The 22,431-nt window shown below is 50.2% G+C and overlaps 1 protein-coding gene across 1 annotated transcript in view; it reads left to right on the top strand.

Annotated features, from left to right (window-relative positions):
• The window catches only part of CUNH16orf96 (chromosome unknown C16orf96 homolog), a 50,718-nt gene extending 33,754 nt beyond the window's left edge, over positions 1–16,964 (top strand). The window contains exons 9-18 of the mRNA XM_070413076.1: positions 2,212–2,286; positions 2,725–2,889; positions 4,675–4,793; positions 5,849–5,911; positions 7,916–8,008; positions 8,469–8,604; positions 8,725–8,827; positions 14,362–14,424; positions 15,161–15,374; positions 16,805–16,964. Coding sequence (XP_070269177.1) covers positions 2,212–2,286; positions 2,725–2,889; positions 4,675–4,793; positions 5,849–5,911; positions 7,916–8,008; positions 8,469–8,604; positions 8,725–8,827; positions 14,362–14,424; positions 15,161–15,360 — 1,017 coding nt within the window. The 3' untranslated portion in view covers positions 15,361–15,374; positions 16,805–16,964. The remainder of the gene's footprint in view (positions 1–2,211; positions 2,287–2,724; positions 2,890–4,674; positions 4,794–5,848; positions 5,912–7,915; positions 8,009–8,468; positions 8,605–8,724; positions 8,828–14,361; positions 14,425–15,160; positions 15,375–16,804) is intronic.
• Positions 16,965–22,431: the final 5,467 nt, after the last annotated feature.

Below are 22,431 nucleotides of genomic sequence, written 5' to 3'. Positions count from 1 at the left end.
ACCCACACAGGGCAACTCAGAAAAAGAAATCATACACGGGGAGCCAGTTCCCCGCCTAAGTGCAGGTGAGAGGGATAGGTTCTGGACTGTATGTGGACAGAGGAGACTAGGGTAATAGGATCAGACCTTGTGAGTACCCAGATCAGTAACATCAGCTCCTGACAACGCTGGGCCCTCTTTCTGTCACTGCTTCAAAGAGGCCAGATTGCCATGTCCTAAGGATATATTGACGCCCTTCCTCAATGGAGATGAGCCAGTTCATTCAACATGTCTGATGTGTACCCAGCACTATGCCCTGCCCTGCACGAGGGGAGGAAGGGTCATAGTATCTGTCTCCAAGTAGTCATTGCTCATTGAGAGAAACTCCAGAGGATGAGGCCCAACCAAACAGCACCAGATGGAGCAAGGCAGTCTTTGTCTTGACTACCTTCTTGTCCTGTGTGCCAACAAGAAAAAATTAATTGCTTATAAAAGTTAACCCTTGAAGGACCTGGAAGAGCAGGGCTTGGTATACAACACATCTTTCATTAAATATGTCTTAAATGAACATGTTCAAGAGATCAGCAGCCCCTGTTGAGTCCTTCCAGTAGAGAAATTAGGGCATACAGACACATCTGGGATAGGTGTTACTGCTTTACCTGGATGTCTGCGAGAAAGTGTTATGAACATGACAGGTGATGTTCTTTATTCATTGAATCATTCAGCCAATCTTACTGAGCCTTCACTCTGCACCAGGCACCCTTCCAAGGCCTGGTGATGCAGCAGTCAACAAGACAGACACCATTTAGGCCAGGGGTGGGCAAACTTTTTGACTCGAGGGCCACAATGGGTTCTTAAACTGGACCGGAGGGCCGGAACAAAAGCATGGATGGAGTGTTTGTGTGAACTAATATAAATTCAAAGTAAACATCATTACATAAAAGGGTACGGTCTTTTTTTTTTTTTTTTTTAGTTTTATTCATTTCAAACAGGCCGGATCCGGCCCGCGGGCCGTAGTTTGCCCACGGCTGATCTAGGCTCTTCTGTATTTGGTAGTAAACAGTGATATTGGTGATTTTAATCAAAGTATATTTTAGGCACAGTAAAATGCCCAAGTTTTAAGTATAAGAGATGAATTAATTTTTGCCTATTACACACCCATATCACTACCACCCAATCAAGATACAGCAGGAAAATAAGTGAGAACAGAACTTTTTTTTTTTTTGACTCTCTGGAAAACATTACTTTCCTTTGCAAGTGGATGTGATGGAACTTTGCATTAATTAGAACTCGGTTCAACTGCGAATAACATGAACTCCCAGTTAACTGACTGAAACAAGGTGACAGAAAAACAAGAAAGTCAGAAATGATTGGTCTAGAGCTGGTCTAGAATTCCATGGTGTGTGACTTCCATTCACAAGGTCACCTCAAGCTCCAAGGTGGCTGCTGGTCTCTAGAAATTAATTCTGCATTCAAGCCAGCAGTGAATAAGACATCTATCCACTTCTATTTTTACCCCAGTGGTCACACCAAGCTGTAAGGGAGGCTATGAAATGTAGTCATTATTCTGGGAGGTCAGATGCCAGCTAAAAGTTGGAGGTTCTGTTGCTAAGGATGAGAGGAAGACAAGATAGGAAGGAAGAAGTAGAAGCCTATTTTCTGCTTTGGAGGAAAAGTGACCTCAGCCTCTGGGGACATGGCCCAGTGGGTGTGAGGCTCTTCCCAACCAGGTCAGCGCTGCTGCCTCATAGGAGAGTTCAGTAAGTGGAGAGAGGGCAGAAGTAATGGAGAGAGTAGAGTTATGGGAAAGGGAAAGAAGGAGTTTTCCTTTGACAATGGGATACAGTATGTGATATGCAAGTACTTGGCTGATGAATAGACGGCAGTTCTTACTGGGACCTCATTACAGATCAGAAGAGAGGAACTTGTCCTAAACATCTAAGGAGCCAAAGCATTGGTTTATGTTTTCCTGCCTTAGGTCTGCCTCCCTGTGCAGCAAAGTTGCCATGTCTGCCTCCAAGAGGACAACTTTTCCCAAGTCTCACATTTCTTCCCTTCTAATCTGGGCACCAGGCACCCAGGAGCCCAAGCCTTCCCGTGTGCCCACCCTACCTGCTGTCCACCTGGTCTCATGGTTCCTTCTTAGCACCACAGCAAGGGTAGAGGTGAGAGGTGGATATTATCCTCAGGGATTCCAGGGATGACCGACATGCCCTTTGCTTCTGTTCTTAGATTCTCCAATCTCAAATAAAAGACCTAGACGTGATCAAGGCAGACAAAAGTGCGATGGAGCAGGAGTTAAAAGAGGTGAGTGAGCAGATTCCTCTCCCCCTCCTGCTCCCTCATCCTGAGCCCCAGCTCTCCCACCCAGGGAAATGGAATCATCGAGCCAAGACAAAACCTGGCAGGGTGACTTCAGAGTCTCCCTCCACCTTGATTCACATGGAAAGGCTGGGGACACTTCTCAGAAGTTGTCCCATCAACTCCTATTTTCAGTGCTTCAGGTTAGTGACAATTTGTTATATGAGCTTAAAAATCACTCACCAACTCTGTCATAGGAAAACCTTAGCTTAGATCTGATGATTGTCTTTGAGCCAGTATAGACCCTAGGATTGAATTTAAGCCAAGGCTACATGTCCAGGGACCCAAACTTGAAAAAAATTGACCAAAATGCTCTGATCTCCCCCAGCTTCTCCTTGCTCCCACCCCAGCAGCTCTGCCTCTCTGAGTCCCTTCTCTCTCTAGAAAGCTGACAAGAGCATCCTGGCAGCCAAGGCAAGCCGGGTTGATCTGGACAGGGTGGCAACGGAGCTGAACGACATGATTCAGGGCATACTATTGAGGGTCGTGTCCCAAGAGGATGACTGGAAGAAGACTGTGGAGCAGCTCAGCAAGGACATGGGCAGCAAGGTGAGTTTCCCTGTATCAGTTATCACTTGTTATGTAACAAATTACCCTGTACTTTAGCAGTTTAAACCAACAAACATTTAGTTTCTGAAGGTCAAGAATTTGAGAGCTGCTTAGCTGGATGGCTCAGGGTCTCCCATAAAGATGGTGTCATCTGAAGGTTTGACTGGGGCCAGAGGAGCCGCTTCCATGATGGCCCCCTCACATGGCTGTGGGCAAGACTCCACACTTCCTCACCACATGAACTCCTTCTTAGGGCTGCTCAAGTGGCCTCACACCATTGCAGTTGACGTCCCCTAGAATGAGTGACCCAAGGGAGCAAGACAGATGTAGCTTCTACATTTATCAGCTAGAAATCTGTGAATAGCTTTCCTTCATCAACTTGAGCTGATTACCCTGAAATATGGTTCTTTCAGGAAAGACAGAAAAATGATGAATTGTTTCCTTTAGTGATCAGTTTTCAGGACAATATATTGATGGAAATGCCCACATCCCAAAACATGGTGGCAATTGAGAGTTTCTATTTTTCTTTTTTTATTTCTTCTTTGTGAGTGTAACTGTGAATCATGAATTTTTATTATTTAATTCACTCAGTCAGTTAAGTTACTATTTATTTTGTCACTCGCATGGTCTCCTCTTTGGCCTGTGGGCTAGCTCCTGAGTCCTTTGACTTAACCTTCTGTCATCAGATAACTGTCTTGTTTTCTTAAATGACAAGAGGTCACAGGCTTATTGTCAACATTCCCTTCCTGTGACCTGAGTCAGCTATATATCCTATGGAGTCCTGGTTCCTTTTAGTGGGCATTGGTGTTTAGAGACCAGAATCTGGGTACTGGAAGGAACACTGTAAAAATTCAGAAGTCCCACTGTGGAAAACAGTCTGGCAGTTTTTTTTAAAAGTTAGACATAGAATTACCATACCAGTCAGCATTTCCACTCCTAGGTATCTACCCAAAAGAAATGAAAACTTCTTGTACAAACTTGTACAAGAATGTTCATAGCAGCATTATAGTTGCTAAGAAGTGAAAACAACACAAAAGTCCATCAGTGGGTGAATGGATAAACAATATATAGTTTAGCCATAAAATTAAATGTTATTCAGCCATAAAAGGGAATGCTACAACCTGAATAAGCCTTGAAAACAATATGCTCAAGGAAAGAAGTCAGACAAAAAGGCCACAGGTTGTGTGATTCCATTTAAGTGAAATGTTCAAAATAGGCGAATCTATAGAGACAGAAAGTAGGCTAGTGGTTACCTACCCCTAGAGATCTGGGGGGAAGTGAGGGGTGACTGCTAATGGGTATGAGGTTTCTTTGGGAGTGATGAAAATGTTCTAAAATTGTTGTGGTGATGATTGCACAGCTCTGTGAATATATTCAAAGCCATTGAATGTATACAAGTACTTTGCACTCAGTAAATGTGTTGGATGTGTGAATATTAGTTATCTGGGGACCATTGGGAGGAATGTTTCTCGGGCCTGCAGGCCTATAGTTGAGCATAGGGTTGGTTTTATCATTTGGAGGCAGGAACTGATGGTGTTCCTTTGCCGTGGCTGCTGGGAAGTTCACTTGGCAGCTCCCCTCTAGCATTAGCGTGCATTAGGGGTATGAACCTTAACCCAAGCTTTGTCAGGTCCCTCTCCTTAACCACCTCACTTTTTTCTGTTTAATCTTGTTAGGCTCGATGTCACTTTGCAGGTTACTGCAAATCCTTTACTGGAGTGAAGCAGCATGTGAATTAATTAACTAAACACTCTCTCCCCTGCCCCCCCCCTTTGGTTGTTCCAGCTGAACAACAAGGATTTGGACAGTCTAAAGAAAGACATAAATGAGGTCTGGCATATAGTCAACAAGCTGCTAATTGAAGGCCTCCGATTCGACCCTGACAGTGCCGCCGGCTTTAGGAAGTGAGCCCCTCTTGGGGAGGGGTGGAGCTTGTGAAGGCTGGGGGACCCTCTGTCTGGGGAGGGAACGAGAGGGGGATCCCAGGGAATTCTAGAAGCAAGAATTTCAGACCTGTGGACTTGGGGAGAGGGGGCGGTACTTCCCAGCTGGGTGTGGAAAGGGGTTGGGATGAGGCCTGAGAGCACCCAGGCGCTCAGAGGTGGCAGCTCTGGCCTTGGCTGGCAGAGGGACTCAGGAGCACATCTGCTCCAAAGCCCTTTTGCCACAAATGAGGAGTTCAGAGAGGGAAGGAGACATGCCCTAAACATAATGGAGGTCTTTAAAACCAGAGACCTTCTGGAAAGCTAACCATCACAGTAGACATTTATATGTCTCTCCTATTGCCCCCTCCCCATAGCCCCTGACAACCTTGAATCTACCTCTGTCTGTGGGTTTGCCTGTTCTTGTCACTCCCATTCTCCTTCCCCCCAGGCTCTGGCCACCTCCAGTCTGTGTTTGGTTTTTACTTTTATAATTGGAACAATTGTTTTTTTATGACTTAGAAAGATTTTCAGGGTTCCCCAGAGCCCTTGTATGGCAGCCTCATTTCAGGCCAAGTTTGAGGGTGGCTTCTGGGAGGAGGTAGGAACCCAGTGCCCTACCCAGTGAAGCCTGGGTGGATCTGGGAACAGAGCCAGGTCCCCTACCTCCATCGAGACAGCACACCCAGACAATGAGGGTTCCTGTCCTCAGATCACCCCTCATGCCCCAAATGTCTACTATGATGGTTAGCTTTCCAGAAGGTTTCTGGTTTTAAAGACCTCCATTATGTTTAGGGCAGGAAGATGCACTACACACACTTTTATTCCCCCCTTCTGCCCCAGGAGGCCACAAATGGGGGTCAGCAGGGGCCAGCAAAGCCAAACTGAGCAGGGCCAATCCAGTGGGTGTAGGATATGAGGGTTAGTCCTGGCCCTGAGGCATAGACAGACCTGCAGCCTCCCCAAACACTGCCTGAGAAAGGGACAGCACGCAGGCCTGACTAGGGTGCCACAGCTGATGAATGGATGTCTTCCAGGAAACTGTTTGAGCGGGTGAAATGCATTTCCTGTGACCGGCCGGTGGAGATGATGACTGGCCCGTGAGTATAGTCACCAGGGGGCATCTGTGCCTGCCTTCTCTCTTCTGGACAAACAGAAAGACACACATACTCACTCTATGTGCCTGCGGTGTTCTAGAAACATCCTTTATATGCACACCCACATACATGTTTTGTAGACATCATTTCATTTGCTCCCTGTCCCTGGACAGGCCACCATCATCCCTTCCTTTCTTCATCAGCCCTGTCTGGTACCCACTGATCCAGGGACTGGGTCAACTCCAAAAGAAAAATAATGGGAGGAAACTATAGGGAAAAGCAAAACTTGGTGGGACTTTTTTGCATGTATTTTTATGGTCTAGTTATTTATTGAGGTGAAATTCACGTAACATAAAGTTAACCATTTTAAAGTGAGTGATTCAGTGGCATTTGGTTCACTTACCATAATATGCAACCACCACTTTTAATCCCAAAATATTTTTATCGTCCCAAAAGGAAACCTCAGACCTATTAAGCAGTCTCTCCTATTGCCCCCTCCCCATAGACCCTGACAACCTTGAATCTACCTCTGTCTGTGGGTTTGCCTGTTCTGGACACTTCATAGAAATGGAATCCTACAACATGTTGTCTCTTGTGTTTGGCTTCTTCCACTGAGCATTGTTGTTGAGGTTCATCCATATTGTAGCATGTGTCAGCACTTCATTCCTTTTTGTGACTGAATAATAACCCATTGTATGGATAGAACACATATTGTTGATCCATTTATACATTGATGGACATATGGGTTGTTTCCACCTTTTAGCCTTTATGAAAACATATATTTGTTTGAACACCTGCTTCCAATTCTTTTGGATGTAAACCTGGGAGTGGAAGTGCTGGATTATATGGTAACTCTATGGTTAACTTTTTGAGGAGCCACCAAACAATACTCTAACATGGTTTAAGAGCCAGGATCTTGTAGTGCCGTGTTAGTCAGATCCTGGTGACCCTTGAAGCTCATCAACACCCAGTCCAAGTTCATGGAGGGGGCTGTGGAGCTTTATCCAGAATTTTTCTTTCAAACAACAGGTATCTAATTACAGTATTCTTTTTATTTATTTTTTGTTAATCCTCACCCGAGGATATTTTTTCATTGATTTTTAGAGAGAGTGGAAGGGAGGAGGAGGAGGAGGAGATGGAGAGAGAGAAACATCCATGGGAGAGAGACACATCGATTGGTTGCCTCCCACACATGCCCCAACATGGGCCATGGATCAAGCCTGCAACCCAGGTACATGCCCTTGACTGGAATTGAACCTAGGATTCTTTAATCTGTGGGCCAACACTCTATCGACTGAACCAAACTGGCTAGGACTATTTTTTAAATTATTATTATTTTTTTGTTAATCCTCATGGGAGGATATTTTTTTCCATTAATTTTTAGAGCGAGTGGAAGGGAAGGAGGGGGATGAGAGGAGGGGGCAGAAAAAGAAAAACATTGATGTGAGAGAGATACAGCTATTGGTTGCCTCCCACACATACCCTGACCAGGGTTGGGCATTGAACATGCAACCCAGGTACGTGCCCTTGACCCAGAACCACACCGAGAAGCTGTGGTGCTCAGGCCAACACTCTAACCACTGGGAACACTGGCCAGGGCTATTTTACTTTATTTTTACTTTTATTGAGGTTGAATACACATAACATAAATTAACCATTTTAGAGAGAACAGTCCAGTGGCAGTTTGAATATTGACACTGTTGTGCAGCCACCTTTAGTTCCAGAATATTTCCATCACCCCAGAAGGAAACCCCTTACCCATTCACTTGTCACTCCCATTCTCCTTCCCCCCAGGCTCTGGCCACCTCCAGTCTGTGTTTGGTTTTTACTTTTATAATTGGAACAATTGTTTTTTTATGACTTAGAAAGATTTTCAGGGTTCCCCAGAGCCCTTGTAGGGCAGCCTCATTTCAGGCCAAGTTTGAGGGTGGCTTCTGGGAAGAGGTAGGAACCCAGTGCCCTCTGCTGGCCACATATGCCTTCCACCGAGCTCTTGTTCTCCAACAGACATCTCATCACCATCCGCAAAGCCCACCTGCTGTCCAGGATTCGGCCATCTAGTGCCAACAGCTATGAGTACCTGCAGCGGCAACAGATGAGGTGAGCAGACTGGGGGTCTGCCCCATGGAGGTCACTCAGGACCCAGGATCCCTGCAGAAACCTAAACTGTAGTCCCAGGATCCAAAGACTGTCCCAAAGCATTGCCAGCCATCTGCAAGGGAAACGCTCAGGACAGTGGCTAGGGCAACAGACCAGGCACGTGAGATGATCACAGAGGAAAGGAATGGACATATTTATTGGGCATCTATTATGAGTTGGGAAAGGGTTTCTCATTTGAATATCATAATCCCCTATGAACTAGGATGAATATGCCTACTTCCCACTTGCCTGTCTTTATTTACCCACCAGGCCCCAGGCCTGCCTGGCTGCACCACCCAGAATCAGCTGGAAGAAATTCCAGTCTTCTCTTGCTACTGGCCAGGCTTTCAGGGCCTGTCCTTAGGCTCCTCGGGGGCGGAGGGGTCTCTAGATGGCTGCTGACCCTCCTGCTCTGCCCCAGGGAGCAGCAGCTCCAGAACCTTGGAGACCAGGACTGGCACGAAGGCCCTGGGAATGATGCGAACCTCAAGCTCAAGTCATATAACTTGACAACACTCTATCCCTATGGGGACCCTGATACTTTGGACTATGATACCGTGAGTCAGGTCGCAGCCCGGGTGGTGGGTGACCCCTGGGGAGCCGTGCTCTGTCTGCTGGGCCTCTGTATACTAGAGGCTCAAAGACACTCCCTTACCTGGGCCCGGGCCCTCCAACAGGCCGAGGTGGACATCCTGGGAGTGGATGGGATCCTGTACAAGGGCCGGATGGAGAACCAGGAAGGCACACAGCCACTGACCGGCGTGGAGAAGGAGCTGGCTGGTGAGGGGCGTCAGGCCTTCCTGGGCACCCCTGCCTGGTGTCCTGGCTTTGCTGGTCAGCATGAGCAAATGCAGGCAGGGTCCAGGGCTGGCACAATTCCTGACTGGGGCGTCCTCACACAGCCACTTGCAAAAATGGGATCCTACTGTATGCCAGGCACTCAGCCAGGCGCCAGGGAGACACAGGGGAACAAAATAGATGGTTGTGCCCTGGAGTCTCCACATGAGTAGGAGAAGCAGACCATAAGCAGAGAACCAAAGGTGAGGAAGAACAGCTGGCCTGAAGGGATGGCCCTGGTTCTAGGACAGTTGTGACAAAGTGTGCAGGTTTGGGGAAGGATGCTGATGGCCCACCCAAAGATGGGATGCTGGGCTGGTGATGGGAGAATTGTAACAAGGCACACTGGTCCCGGGAGAGGGACTGGATGCTGCCCTGAGACCTCTGCAGAGGGACTAGGGTTTTACTGGATGAAGGGGTCAAGTGGGAGGAGAGCAGTCCAGGTGGAAAAAATAGCAGGTGCAAAGGCCCTGGGGAAGCCAGGCATAGTCAGGCGCTCAGAAAGGTGAGTCCACCTGAGGTACAGAGATTGGGGTGTGATGAAGAGGATGTGTACAGACTGTGGAGGCTTGTGTTCTAATGTCAAGGATGGGCTAGGATTGGGCTGGGGGAGAGTCTGTCACACTTGTGGAATCAATGCTCTGGTTGCTGCAGTATTGAGGCCCTGGCTCCAACTGGCTTCTCCCAGGGGCTCCACCATTTAGCTCCAGCACTATGCCAGCAATGCCAAAGGAGTGCCTTCTCTTACTGGGCTTGTGACCACACCTCCCCAGTCCCTGCCTCCATCTTTGCATGGCCTTCTCTCTGTTATTCTCCTCTTCTGTTTCTTTTAAGGACACGTGTTATTGGATTTAAAGCCCAGCTTAACCTAGGATGCTCTCATCTCAAGATCTTTCACTCAATTAGATCTGCAAAGACTTTTTCTCCAAATAAGGTTACATTCACAGGTCTTTTGAGGGCCACCACTCAACCTATTAAAGGCCCTCTCTCTGGTCCAGGAGGGCTGGCTACCATCTTAAACCCTATGATGTCCCTCATGGAGCAAGGATGTGGCCTGCAGGTTAACAGCTCCTTTCCAGCTGCCTGGCAGAGGATGCTGTTGGGAGGGGACTCAGGCTGGGCTTCAGGGATCAACAGGCAGGATAATAACAATGGTGGCTAATATCCAACTGGGGAGGCATTGCAGGTAAAGGCAGCTTGGTGGAGGGACCAGGATAACCTTACATGCCTGGCCCTCAACCCCACTCACTCACCAGACAACACTCCTCTCCCTCCAGATGAAAGGGTATGGCTCATTCATTCTCAAGACCCATAAGCAGCAAAGCAGATGGAATCATGATACCTCAACTGCTTTATCCGGCTTAAAGGCAACAAAGTCTAGCATTAAAAAACAATTAGGATCACCCTGGAGGTGTGCCCAGGTAGTTAGAGCACCGGCCTGTGCACCTAAGGGTCACAGGTTCAATTCCCAGTCAAGGCACATACCTGGGTTGCAGGTTCGATCCCTGGCCCCAGTCAGGGCTCATTCAGATGTTTCTCTCTCTCCCTCTCCTTACCATCCTTCTACTCTCTCTAAAATTCAATGGAAAAAATATCCTTGGGCCCTAGCTGGTTTGGCTCAATGGATAGATAGAGCATTGGCCTTTGGACTGAACCCAGGTTCGATTGCGGTCAAGGGCACATGCCTGGGTTGTGGGCTTGATCCCCAGTAGGGGGCGTGCAGGAGGCAGCCAATCAATGATTCTCTATCATCATTGATGTTTCTCTCTCTCTCCCTCTCCCTTCCTCTGAAAACAATAATATATTTAAAAATATATATATCCTTGGGTAAGGATGAACAACAACAACAACAACAATCAATTAGAAGCGTACCTGTGACCAGATCTTTTGATCAGTGTGCTCTTAGCACTCATTTATTTACTCAAAAGAACATTTAATCCAAAACAATTATTATTAAACCTCAACTAGTTGGTGTGCGTCCCTCCCTGGTCCAGCCTGGTCACAGATGCATTCATCTGTTCATCCCAACAATTTCCACTGTATCCTGCTGTGCACTCAGCCTTTGTCAGCCCCACAAGGGGTATCCAGCCAGCCTGTGGCCTGCAGATGCCTGTACTGTGGTCAGGATCTCAGGGCAGAGGAACACCTGATCTCCAGTGAGTGATGCTCCCAGCAGGAGGGCAGTGGGCATGCTGAGGCTGGTAGTCAGTAGGCTGGACTTTCAGAGAATCTCCATGGAAGGCTAAGCATGGGCAGGACTCCGGTAAGAAGCGATGGCAGGGGCACAGAGGCAGAAGGTAGAACTGAGGAAGTAGGAGACTTGTCTCCAGCCTTCACCTTCCCCACCATCTCTGGGTGAACTGCCTAACACACATCCCTGGCCAGGCCCCTCCCCTGTTCAGAGGGACTACTTAAATGAATTATCATAAACTGAGTGGCTTAAAACAACATTTTGTCTTAGTTCTTGAGGTCAGAAATCTGGAACGAGTCTTCTGGGCTAAAATCGAGTTGTCAGCAGGGCTGGTTCCTTCTGAGGCTCTGGGGAAGAATCTGTTTCCTTGCTGGTTCTACCTTCTAGAGGCCTCCGCATTCCTTGGCTTGTGGCCCCTTCTTCCATCTTCAGAGGACATTACTCTGACTTTAGCTTCCATTCTCACATCTCCGTCTCTGACTCTGACCCTCCAGCCTCCCTCATAAGGACTCTGTAATCTAGGACGATCTCCCTGTCTCAAAATTTCTTAATTGAGTCACATCTGTAAAGTCCTCTTTGCCACATAAGGTGGTGTATTCATAGATTCGGGGGATTAGGATATGGGCATCTAGGAGGGCATTGTCCTCAGAGTCCAGACTCCTTGGCTGATCTTCAGGGTCCCTTGGCCCCCTTGCCTTCTCCGTCCAATCTCATGGAACTGTTCTCTCGCTCTCTCTCAATGAGCCAAGCTATTCTTTTTTTTTTTTTTTTTTTTTAATATATTTTATTGATTTTTTACAGAGAGGAAGGGAGAGAGATAGAGAGCTAGAAACATCGATGAGAGAGAAACATCGATCAGCTGCCTCCTGCACACCCCCCACTGGGGATGTGCCCGCAACCAAGGCACATGCCCTTGACCGGAATCAAACCCGGGACCTTTCAGTCCGCAGGCCGACGCTCTATCCACTGAGCCAAACCGGTTTCGGCAAGCCAAGCTATTCTTGCCTTTGGCCTCTGCCCACACTGTGTGCTCAGCCTGGAACCCCTGGAGAACCTTTCCTATTTGTCAGGGCTCCGTGTTCCCTCCCGTTGGGAAGTTTCCTGGCTTATGCAGAGGTGGGAAAGCTCAGAGAAGAGCCCAGCAGAAGCGGATGTTGGGGTCAGGTAGTGAGTTTGGGTCTGGACATGTAGAGTCCAAGGTTGTAGGGGATGTCAAGGACAGTGCTGGGTCAGCAGCTGGGCTCCCTGGCCTCGCTGTGTCTCCATTTGGAACCTGTACCCTGGGTCCACATCTCTTACCTTGAAAGGAAGCAATTTGACAGTCTTGATGGTCGGCTTGTTGGCAGGTCCCATCTCTGACTTGGGGAGGGATACAGTTGCCAACTGGGAATCAGAGTGGGAGCCAGGGAGCACCCTTCAGCCAGGCATTGGCTCTTGGGCAGAACCCACCAAGCACACAGGTGGTGGTTCTTAACTCAGGTTCGAGGGACATGACCCAAGCTATGGATCCCAGGGGCTCATGTGCAATCAAGGTGGTGCCAATTGGGTCCTTGAGGTTGTAGGCTCAAGGAATACAAGAGGCTTGGGAGGAAAGGGCATTAACAGAGGAAGAAGGAAAGGAAGGGAGCAGGAAGAGACCCTCAGACAGTGCACAGACTTGATGAGGTCCAGGCCAGCCCAGTGAGGAGCTTCTGAGCAGACAGCCCAGCAGATGGCCAGGCCCTGTGCTCCCGTCATTGGTTGGAAGTGCTAACAGACCCTGAAGGGATAACAGACTCCCAGCTGCTAACAGACCCCAGGAACTAACAAACTCTGAGCTGCTGACTGTCCCAAGGTGCCCAGTACTAACAAACTCTGAGCTGCTAACAGACCCCAAGGTGCCCAGTACTAACAAACTCTGAGCTGCTAACAGACCCCAAGGTGCTAACAGACCCCGGGTACTAACAGACCCTGAGGTGCTAACAGACCCCAAGGTGCTAACAGGTGGAGGCTTTTCACCCCTGTGCTTCCTGCAGCTGACCACCAAGTTCTTTCTTCAAGGAGATCCGTGTGGCACCTCCTGCTGCCACATGGCCCAGGTCATTGCTAAGCCTTCAGTGTCAGGTGTGTTTCAGAAGCCGCTGGGGAAACTCAGTGTAACCAAAATAAAGTTACTGCTCCCTTAGAGTTTTTACTCCATGAGGGATGGTGAAACGTAAATGAATAAGTCATAAGTCAATGAGTAAATAAGATGAACACAGGAACGGGGGGAAGAATGACCAGGGAGAGGTCCTTGTTGAGTGGGTGTCTAAAGGACTCTCTGGGAAGGGACATTTGAGGCAGGAATTGTCAGGACATAGCTGTTCAGGCAGAAGGAACAATTGGTGTCCCGCACAGGAAGGAGCTTGGTGCCCTGTAACTCTTGCCTGTGCCCTGCTTGGCTGCCTACTGGACCTCCCCTCTCCTCTTCACCCCTCCATCTTCGCTCTCATGGCCTCTTCTACTGCACATTCCCGTCCTCTTCTGCAGTGGCCTTTGGTCTGGATTCTGAATGGCCAGTCATAGTGGTTCTTGGGTTCAAAAGTGGAGGATGGAGCCAAACCCAAAAGACCACCACCTATTGTATAATCCCCCTTCTATGAAACGTCCAGCACAGACAAATCACAGCAACAGAAGGCAGATTAGCAGTTGCTAGGGGCTGGAGAAGAGGGGAGAAGAGGGAATGATTGCCTCATGAGCATGGGGTTTCCTGTTGGGGTAATGAAATGTTCTGGAACTAGATGGAGATGATGATTGCACAACCTTGTGAATGAACTTAATGCCACCGAATTGTTTCCCTTAAATGGTTAATTTTATGTTATGTGAATTTTACTTAAAAAAATGCACACATGAGATGAAAGGCAGGAAGATGGGGGTGGGGGCACTATGATGGTCTGGCCCTCAGTGGAGTGGGAAGATCTAAAGAACTGCCAGACATCTAACCTGTAAGTAGTCCTGCCAACATTTCACTGTATCTTAATGCCTCCTCCCGGGCCTTAAGTTACTTTCAAAAGCCCTTTTCTGATACCTTAGATTTAAGAAGCTCAAGGTGGGGAGGGATGGTCCTTCCATACACAAATGGGGGGTTGCGGGGGTCAGGTGTATTCGGGGGCGGGGGGGGGGGGGGTTGGGAAATGGCAGTCCCACCAGACTGAAAAGGCCTTTGCAGGAGCTAGAGGACAGGATGGGGGCTCCAGGGAGGTGGGGGGGCAGATCTCTGGAAGGGCCGCCACCCATTCCTGTCTCTTCCCCTCTCTTTTCCACTAAGCTGTAAAGGTTCCACGTCCCCCAACTCGAAACCTATATGAGCGCTTTGGTGTCATCTGCCCCCGTGAGTACCTGTTCCCCAAGCCGCTGGCCCAACTGGGATTCTGGTTGGGTCTCTCAGTCCCAGACTGGGGCTGTCCTGCCCCACCTTGTACATCTCTCACATGCTCAGGAGTGGACCCCACCCAGCACCCAGCTCCCATTCTGGGCTCCTGCTTCACCCTTCAGTCTGGCCTCCTGGCCTGGGCACCTAGGCCAGCTGTCTTTTCCCAAGTGGCCAGTTGGCTGCAAAGGTGGGAGAAGGGAGCCCACTCATTCTCTGGTGTTTCTCTGCTGGAGCCCTGTGAGCTGTATCAGGGCATGACCACCGCCCTCCCCCAATATCCACCAGTCAGGGCTCCTTGACCAGGCTAGGGAACTGAGCTCCCCTGATGCATATCGCCCTGTACCAGGCATTTGTGGGCACTTCACAGTGGACAAAGCGCTCTCTCCCTTCTGATCTGTCCTTATCCCAGTTGGTGCCCAGAGTTACGGGGCACCAGTCCGTTTGAAAGAGGGGAGACTGAGGCACAGCGACCCTGGGCTGAGGAATGCCAGAGCCAGGACTCCTCCGGGTGCCCTGCTCCACTCCTGGTGTGCTTTATCTTGGGTGACCCCTCACCCCGGAGGTTTAGGGTGCTTGCGACTGGATGAGCCGCGATGAAGCACTTCCAGCTTAGGGTTTCTCCGCTCCTTCGTCAGGCTAGTCTCTCCCCAGAATGTTCTTAGGACAAATCATGGGTCTCTCTTGCCCCTCCCAGCCCTGCGCTCCAGTGCCAACATCCGCTCAGAGACTCCAGGCCCCCGTTCAACGACACCAGCTCACACTCCATCTCTGCCACCCTTGCCATTGCTGCCTCCGCTGATGCCACACCTGCAGGAGCCCCAGCAGGCCTCAGGGTCCATCAGGCATCCAAGGCCTCAGCGCCTCTATTCCCGAGTCAGCACGCAGACGACCTAGTAGCCCGACCACCCGTGAGCCCTGCACCCTGTGCCCCCACCATCCCTTCCACTCCCCGTGCCAGCCAAGACCAGGCCCTGAGCCTGGCCTGGGGAATGTGCAGGGGCCCTGGACATAGGGGAGGGCACCTCCATAAGGGATTCATTGTGACCTAGTGGCTGTTAATCACTTTGCATATAAATACAACACAATCCTTCTTAGCCTATGTTACGTGAAGAGCACAGCTTTCTAGATTGAATTTTCCACTAAACCAATCTAATCCCTTAGCCAATTTTTTTTCTGCTAATCCTCACCTAAAGCTATTTTCCCATGGATTGTTAGAGAGAGAGGGGTTGGGGGGAGAGGGAGAAACATCGATGTGAGAGAGGCACATTGATTAGTTGCCTCTCACATGTGACTCCACCACGACCGGGGACTATACCTGCAACCCAGGTACATGCCCTTGACCAGAAATTGAACCCATAACTCCTTTGTGCTCAGGCCAACACTCTAACCACTGAGAAACACTGGTCAGGGCTTCTTGACCAATTTTCAATATAGCATAGTTCAAGTGGTTTAAAAAACACTTTCCTTTTTACTTTGCTGAAATAATTTCATCAGTTTCAATTCCAGTGTCTGCCACTGTCCATTTTCTTTGGGTGCCATTATTTCCACCAGGACCAATTTTCTCATGGGAACCAAATGTTACATGCATTTTTTTATAATTTGTATTGATTATTTCCACCAGTAATTACTGTTATGAAGTGAATGTTTAAAGAAATTGGTTATTTGTATTTACTTCTGGCGAATCCCTGAGGGACTTGGAGCGATGCCCCTGGAATAGTCCAGGATTGCTCTGTCCCATCCAGGGCCGGGGTCCTGCACGCCTGGGAGGCGAGTCTGGTTCCCATGCTAACTGCCCATGCGCTTGGTGGAACAGAGCAAACCGGGCAGTCAGAACATTCCGAGCTGGCAGTTTAGGGGCCCTCCTCGGCTTGCAGAGCTGAGCTCACACCTGCCTGCGGGCCTGCACAGTCCACGCCTGGCTTGATTTCTTCCCGTGGGTGGCTTATCCCTCCCTCTCTTCTCCCTCTGGGTTTTCACTCCCTCACTTGTCCAGTTGTGCTCTGCCCTTTGTGTACTTGATACTCTATCACATTTCATAGACTGAAAAAGTTTTCCCTCTGTGTAGTATCAGACCATGACCCTCCCCCACCACCATCCACTAGAGGCCCCTGGGAGTGAGGTGGGGTGAGCTGTTGGGGGGGGGGGGTCTTCCCTGAGTGGGGGAGGCTGGGGGACTCAAGGCTCTCCCAGGGAATTGGCGTGGAGAGTTCCCTAGACCAGGTGGCCATTGGAGCCCCGAGACACTGTGTGCCTGCCCCTTCCTAATGTCCCCCAGGCTTCCCCCCAGTTCCCTTCTGGTGACCACTCCCAGCCCTGACTTCTCTTTTCTCTCTCCAAGGACTGTGTCCACATGGGACCAAGCTCTTCCTGACCCAGGTCTATGCCGCCTGGACAGACACTGGCGCTGAAGCCCCAGCCTCCATCCACCCGCCCCGCCCCCATATCACAGATGAGTATTTTTGGCAACTCCTCCCCAGAATAAAATCTTTCACCTTTCACTTTCCTGACTGTGGATGAGGGTAACTGACCCAGTGTCCTTTGTGGAGGGTGGCTTTGCCTGCCCCACATGAGCGTGTGAACCTGCTGGTCCCTCCTTGGCCACCATGCCAGGGTCAGCCTCCCAGAGCCACTGGAACCACTGTGGCTGACCCTCAGCAGAGAATTGCAACCAACCATCCCTCCTCTGTCACACCTCCCACTGTGGCAAAGTGCCCTGAGCTGCCCCAGGCCTGTATGGTGGACAAATCAGGGGCTGTGGGCAGGGACATTGGTGTGACTTGCCCAGAGTAACAGTGAGGCCTCAGCTCTCCAGCCCCCACCCACGAGGCCATACTTCTTGGATGCTGTACACAGGTAAGAGGGCCTGGACTTTCTCTGAGGCAAGGAAGGGAGATATAGCCTGGGCTCTGGCAAACAGGCAGCTGGAGTTCCTGGGAAAGCTCCATGCCAGCCTTGTCCCTTGAAACCCTGACATGAGGGCACCCACAGGCACCTGGGCTCGCCACTCTCTGCCCCTCATATCAATCCCCATTCAGCCCCTCAAAGCTGCCTTCTCAGAGTCAGTGCTCTATTTGGTTCCTGTAGCCCAGGGAGTGGAGTGAGACCTGGGAATCACTGTGTAATCGGTTGCTTTCTGACAGAGCCCTCAATGCTCTGGAAGGTGGGAAACAGCAGTCCCAACTGCAGCCAGCCAGGAGCAATCCTGAAAGACGACAGTCCTCTCCCCCATGGGGTGGGGGAAGCTGGCCTTTGGCCTGGTCCCAGGTGGAGATGCAGGCAGAATCCTTGCAGAACTCCCCCTCCCTGATCCCAGCCCCACGGGGTGGGATCTGAAGGCCTTGAAATTTGGAGGGGAGGTGCTGTGCCCACTGCCAGGGCAGCTGCCTCAGGAGGGTGACCCACCCCACCCCAGCAGGGGAAGGCGCTTGGGGAACGGACAGAACAAGGGGTGGAGTCAGCAGAATAGGCATTTCGGAGGGTCCTAGGTCCAGATTCCTCCTCTGCAAAGGGGACCACAGCCCCAGCCTGGGACACAGTGGCAGGGCCAGGCTGGACAGGGAGTAGGGTGACCCAACTGCCTGAGTGTGTGTGTGTGTGTGTGCGCCGGGTGGGGGTGGGTGGGGGAGCTCTGGAACTTTCCGTTTTAAGACAGATAAATTGGTCATATAAGGTGGAAGTCATGTGGGGTGGCCAGTATGTAGGGCTGCATGAATGAGCCTGCAGGAAGGGAAGGAAATGCCTCTTGCCAAGCAGAGGGTCATGCCTTAAGGTGCTGCCAGAATGGAGATGCTGTGTGACCACCCTGCACCCCCAAACCCAGTCCCACAACCCACCGATGCAAGTTAAAGGGTCACTAAACATTTTCTCCTTTTCAATGACCAGGAACTCATTAACCCTAAGGTATAAACGACAACAACAGCAAACGTGTGTCCCAAACAAGTGGATCTGCATTGGAAAAAGCACTACCAGTCCCCAAACGCAGGCTGCCAGAGGCGGCAGTGAGGCAGTGCCTTCTGTGCAGGCACTCTGAAATCAGTCCACACTGGTCCCCATCACCATCACCTTGGCTGGCTTGACCCCTGACTTTGTATGGATTTAGGCAGAGACCCTCCAAACCCCCACACAATTGCCGGAGAAGGGCTTCTCTCCTCCCTCCTCCTGCTCATGGCTTCACCAGGATCCGTAGAAAATGTCCCCACCAGTATTTGCAGCTGTTATTCCCCAGATAAGAAATGGCCCCAGAAAGCAGAGCAGAACTCTGCCGACAGGCTCCCAGCACCTCCTACTGTGCCACGGATGAGGCCTCAGCCACCCTAGAAGAGGACCTAGCACCCCACCCCTAAAAGAGTGGTATTCTTTTAAGGTTCATTGGAAATACATATATTGCCCAATCATAGCTGTGCCTAAGCAACCAGAGACCTTTCCAAATGTAGAAATTGGAGACAGCTTTGCCTCAAAATATCTCCTTTTGGCCCAACCCAGGCAGCCTCCCCAACACTGACACTGGGAAGCAACTGGAGTCAAAGCCAGTCTGTCCTCAAATGAGTCCTGCTATGAAAAGCCCCTCAGAGATCCCGGCCCCAGCAGCCCCGCCCACTGGGTTTGGGGGCCAGCCTTAGGGACAGTGAGGTTTTCTTCGGAGGCACAATGTGTTCTCAGCAAACCCTAGGAAGACCCTGGGGACCCTCAGCAGCCCTGGGAGCGTCCCTGTCACCCAGAGAATATTGCAGGGGAACAAGCCCTCCTCTCTTTAAAGCTGTGTGAAGGAGCCCTGCCTGCCCACAGAAAGCATTTTAGAGTCACCACTCACCCGCCAGGTGCCCCCCACCCCCACCCCACAGAGCAGGGCATTTTCGTCCAAAGCTCCTCCCGGGAAAGCGAGATCCCACCTGATTCCAAGACAGGACAGGAGTTGGACACACACACACATATCCTGGTGGCCAGTGGAATGGCTGGCTGGTCAAGGGCAGGCTGGCTGTGTCCTCACTGTGATGGTCCGCTTCAGCCAGCTGTGGCCATGAGGGAACGTCAATGTTACAAATTTCCAAGATAAGCCAGAAGGGAGGCATTTCATGTAAACTATCCTCATTTGAAAATGTTGGCAGACAAAAAAAAAACACACTATGCAAGCCAAACAGCACACTATGGGACTGTGAGTTTATAACCCCCTAAGACTGTGGTCGGCAAACTGTGGCTCACGAGCCACATGCGGCTCTTTGGCCCCTTGAGTGTGGCTCTTGCACAAAATACCACGCGCGGGCGCGCATACAGTGCGATTGAAACTTCATGGCCCATGGGCAGAAGTCGGTTTTCGGCCTGGGCAAGTCTATTTTGAAGAAGTACTGTTGATATTTGGCTCTGTTGATTAATGAATTTGCTGACCACTGCCCTAAGACAACCATACCCCCCTCTTTTAATGGCAGACCAGAGGGTGCAGCCGCCTCTTGTTCTCGGGAGGCCAGGTCATCATTCCCAAATGCTGCCACATCCCCTCTTCAGAAATGAGATACGCAGAGCTCCAATCACATTCCTGTAAGCAACTTCATGGATGCAAATGGTGTTTTTAAAGTGGAATTTTGGAAACAGTCATTTGAAGCTCAAGTCTGGTGGTCATGTAGGTGACCAAGCCCAAAAGAGGGTGGACTTTGAGGTGACAAGGCCGATTTTCCCAGGAGGTGCCTGAGAGTCACCTGAGATTCAGCTGAACCTGGCTGTAAATATCTGTTCCATTCGTATACCAGCACCTTTACTTTTTAGCCTGTTTACACTTGAATATGTAATAGATGGTTATTGATGCCTTTGGTATTACTCCTGAGCTTCCAGGCTTGGGGAAGCTAAGGAAGATTCCTGGTTCTGTGTGTCAGTTTGAGGGCTTGTGGCACCTGCATAGGCCCACCTCTGGCTCCCCTTGAGTTTGGCCAACTCACTTCTGCAGCCATTCCCTTGCCTGGAGATGCTCAGCCAGGGGGCTCCAGGCACACCTGGCAGGGCCGCTCTCTGCACTGCTGGAAAGTACCGGAGTCCCCAGCTCCGGCCCTGCCCTCTGCTTCCTCCTGCTCTGGGTCCCACCTTGCCTGGTGCATTTATTAAAAACCGTATCACTGGGCCATCCTCCAGAACGGTTGCCTCAAGCACCCAAGGGACCCTTATGCTTTGTAAGTTCGGGGGCTGGGAAAGGTATGTGCCTAGTGGGAAGCACTTGGGAGCTATTTTACCTTTAAAAACAGCTTTGACATAATTAACATGCTACAATGCCCATCTTTTAAAGTGTGCAATGGGTTTTTATTTTTTTAAACTTTATTTCTCATTAATAGCTCTTAAGGAATTTTATTGATTTTAGAGAGAAAGGGAGAGGGAGAAATAGAAACATCAATGATGAGAATCATTGATCAACTATCTCCTGCATGCGTCCCCCGTGCCCCCCCCCCCCCCGCCACTGGGGACCGAGCCCACAACCCAGGCACGTCATGTGCCCTTGGCTGGAATCAAACCTGGGACCCTTCAGCCCGCAAACCGGCACTCTATCCACTGAGCCAAAACGCCTAGGGCAATTGAATGCTTTTTAATTTGCTCATGAGTCAATCAACAATATTCTGGAAGTGTTTAAAACTATACTGTCAGGCCTGGCCAGCGTGGCTCAATGGTTGAGGATCAACCTATGAACCAAGAGGTGGCAGTTCTTGCTCCACCCGGTTTGGCTCAGGGGATAGAGCGTCGGCCTGCAGACTGAAAGGTCCCAGGTTCGATTTCGGTCAAGGGCAAATGCCCAGGTTGCAGGCTCAATCCTCAGTGTGGGGCCTGCAGGAGGCAGCGGATCAGTGATTCTTTCTCATCATTGATGTTTCTCTCTCTCTCCCTCTCCCTTCCTCTCTGAAATCAGTAAAAATACATTAAAAAAAAAAAGAGGTGGCAGTTCTATTCCCCAGGTAAGGGCACATGCCTGGGTTGTGGGCTTGATCCCCAGAGAAGGATATGCAGGAGGCAGCCGATCGATGATGTTTCTCTCTCTCTCTCTCTATCCCTCTCCCTTCCTCTCTCTCTAAAACTCAATAAAAACATATTTTAAAAAGTAAATAGAACTATACTGTCAGGGCCACCCCCACCCCAGGAATTCTGACACTGGGCCCAGGAATCTGGGGGTGCTTATCTTTTCAGAGCCTCCAGGAGGCTCTGCTGTGTAGCCAGCCGTGGGACCAGCCTTGAGCAGGGACTCTCTGTGCGGAAAAGGGAACATTTTGCCTTATCTATAGACAGTTTGGTTGTCACACCTGCATCTACTCGGTAGGGACTGGGATGCTGGCTGACATCCCACAGTGCACAGGATGCCCACAAGGTAGTGATCCAGCACCAATGTCTACAGGAACCTCAGATCCCTTCTAGCCTAATGTGACCCCTGGGACCTCCAGACTCAGCTCACATGGCCCCCAGAAACAAAAATGGGCCTCACCTCCCAACATACCAGCACTTACCGGGGACATTTCTCAAACTGGGCCCTGAGGTCCGATCTCTAACAAGCCCCAGGTGACGCTGCTAGTCTGAGGACCACTTTGAGCAGTGAGGATGTGGTTCAAGTACACACCACACAGGGGCCTGCCTGGGGTTGAGCCCTGCATCCTCCAGGACGGCAAATTCTAGATGGTGCACCATTTCCTATTGTTCCATAACATACAGCCACCCCAGTAATTAGCTTGCTGGGAGAGCCCAGGCTTGCTCACCCCACACAGCTGATAACCCAGAAATGCTTGCTTCTACAAATCATTTTCCTACCACTTGAAGAGGGGATGTGACAATTTCCTGAGAATTTCCTTCCATCCAAAAGCTGCTGCTCAGGCAGAGCTGTGTCCTCTCTGAAACCAAGAGGCTGTTGGAAAGTGGGTTTCGAGGTGAGGACACACTCCGGGATGTAAGCAACAGCTCAAGTGGGGGCCCAGAGGTCGGTCTTCAGTGACAATCAGAGTAAAGAGT

The sequence above is a fragment of the Myotis yumanensis genome, unplaced genomic scaffold (assembly GCF_028538775.1).
Source record: "Myotis yumanensis isolate MYYU_CA2020_CCGP unplaced genomic scaffold, mMyoYum1.0.hap1 SCAF_4, whole genome shotgun sequence".
NCBI classification, from domain to species: Eukaryota; Metazoa; Chordata; class Mammalia; order Chiroptera; family Vespertilionidae; genus Myotis; species Myotis yumanensis.
The sequence above is the reverse complement of the archived record's forward strand: the minus strand, read 5'-3'. Positions and strand labels throughout refer to the sequence as shown.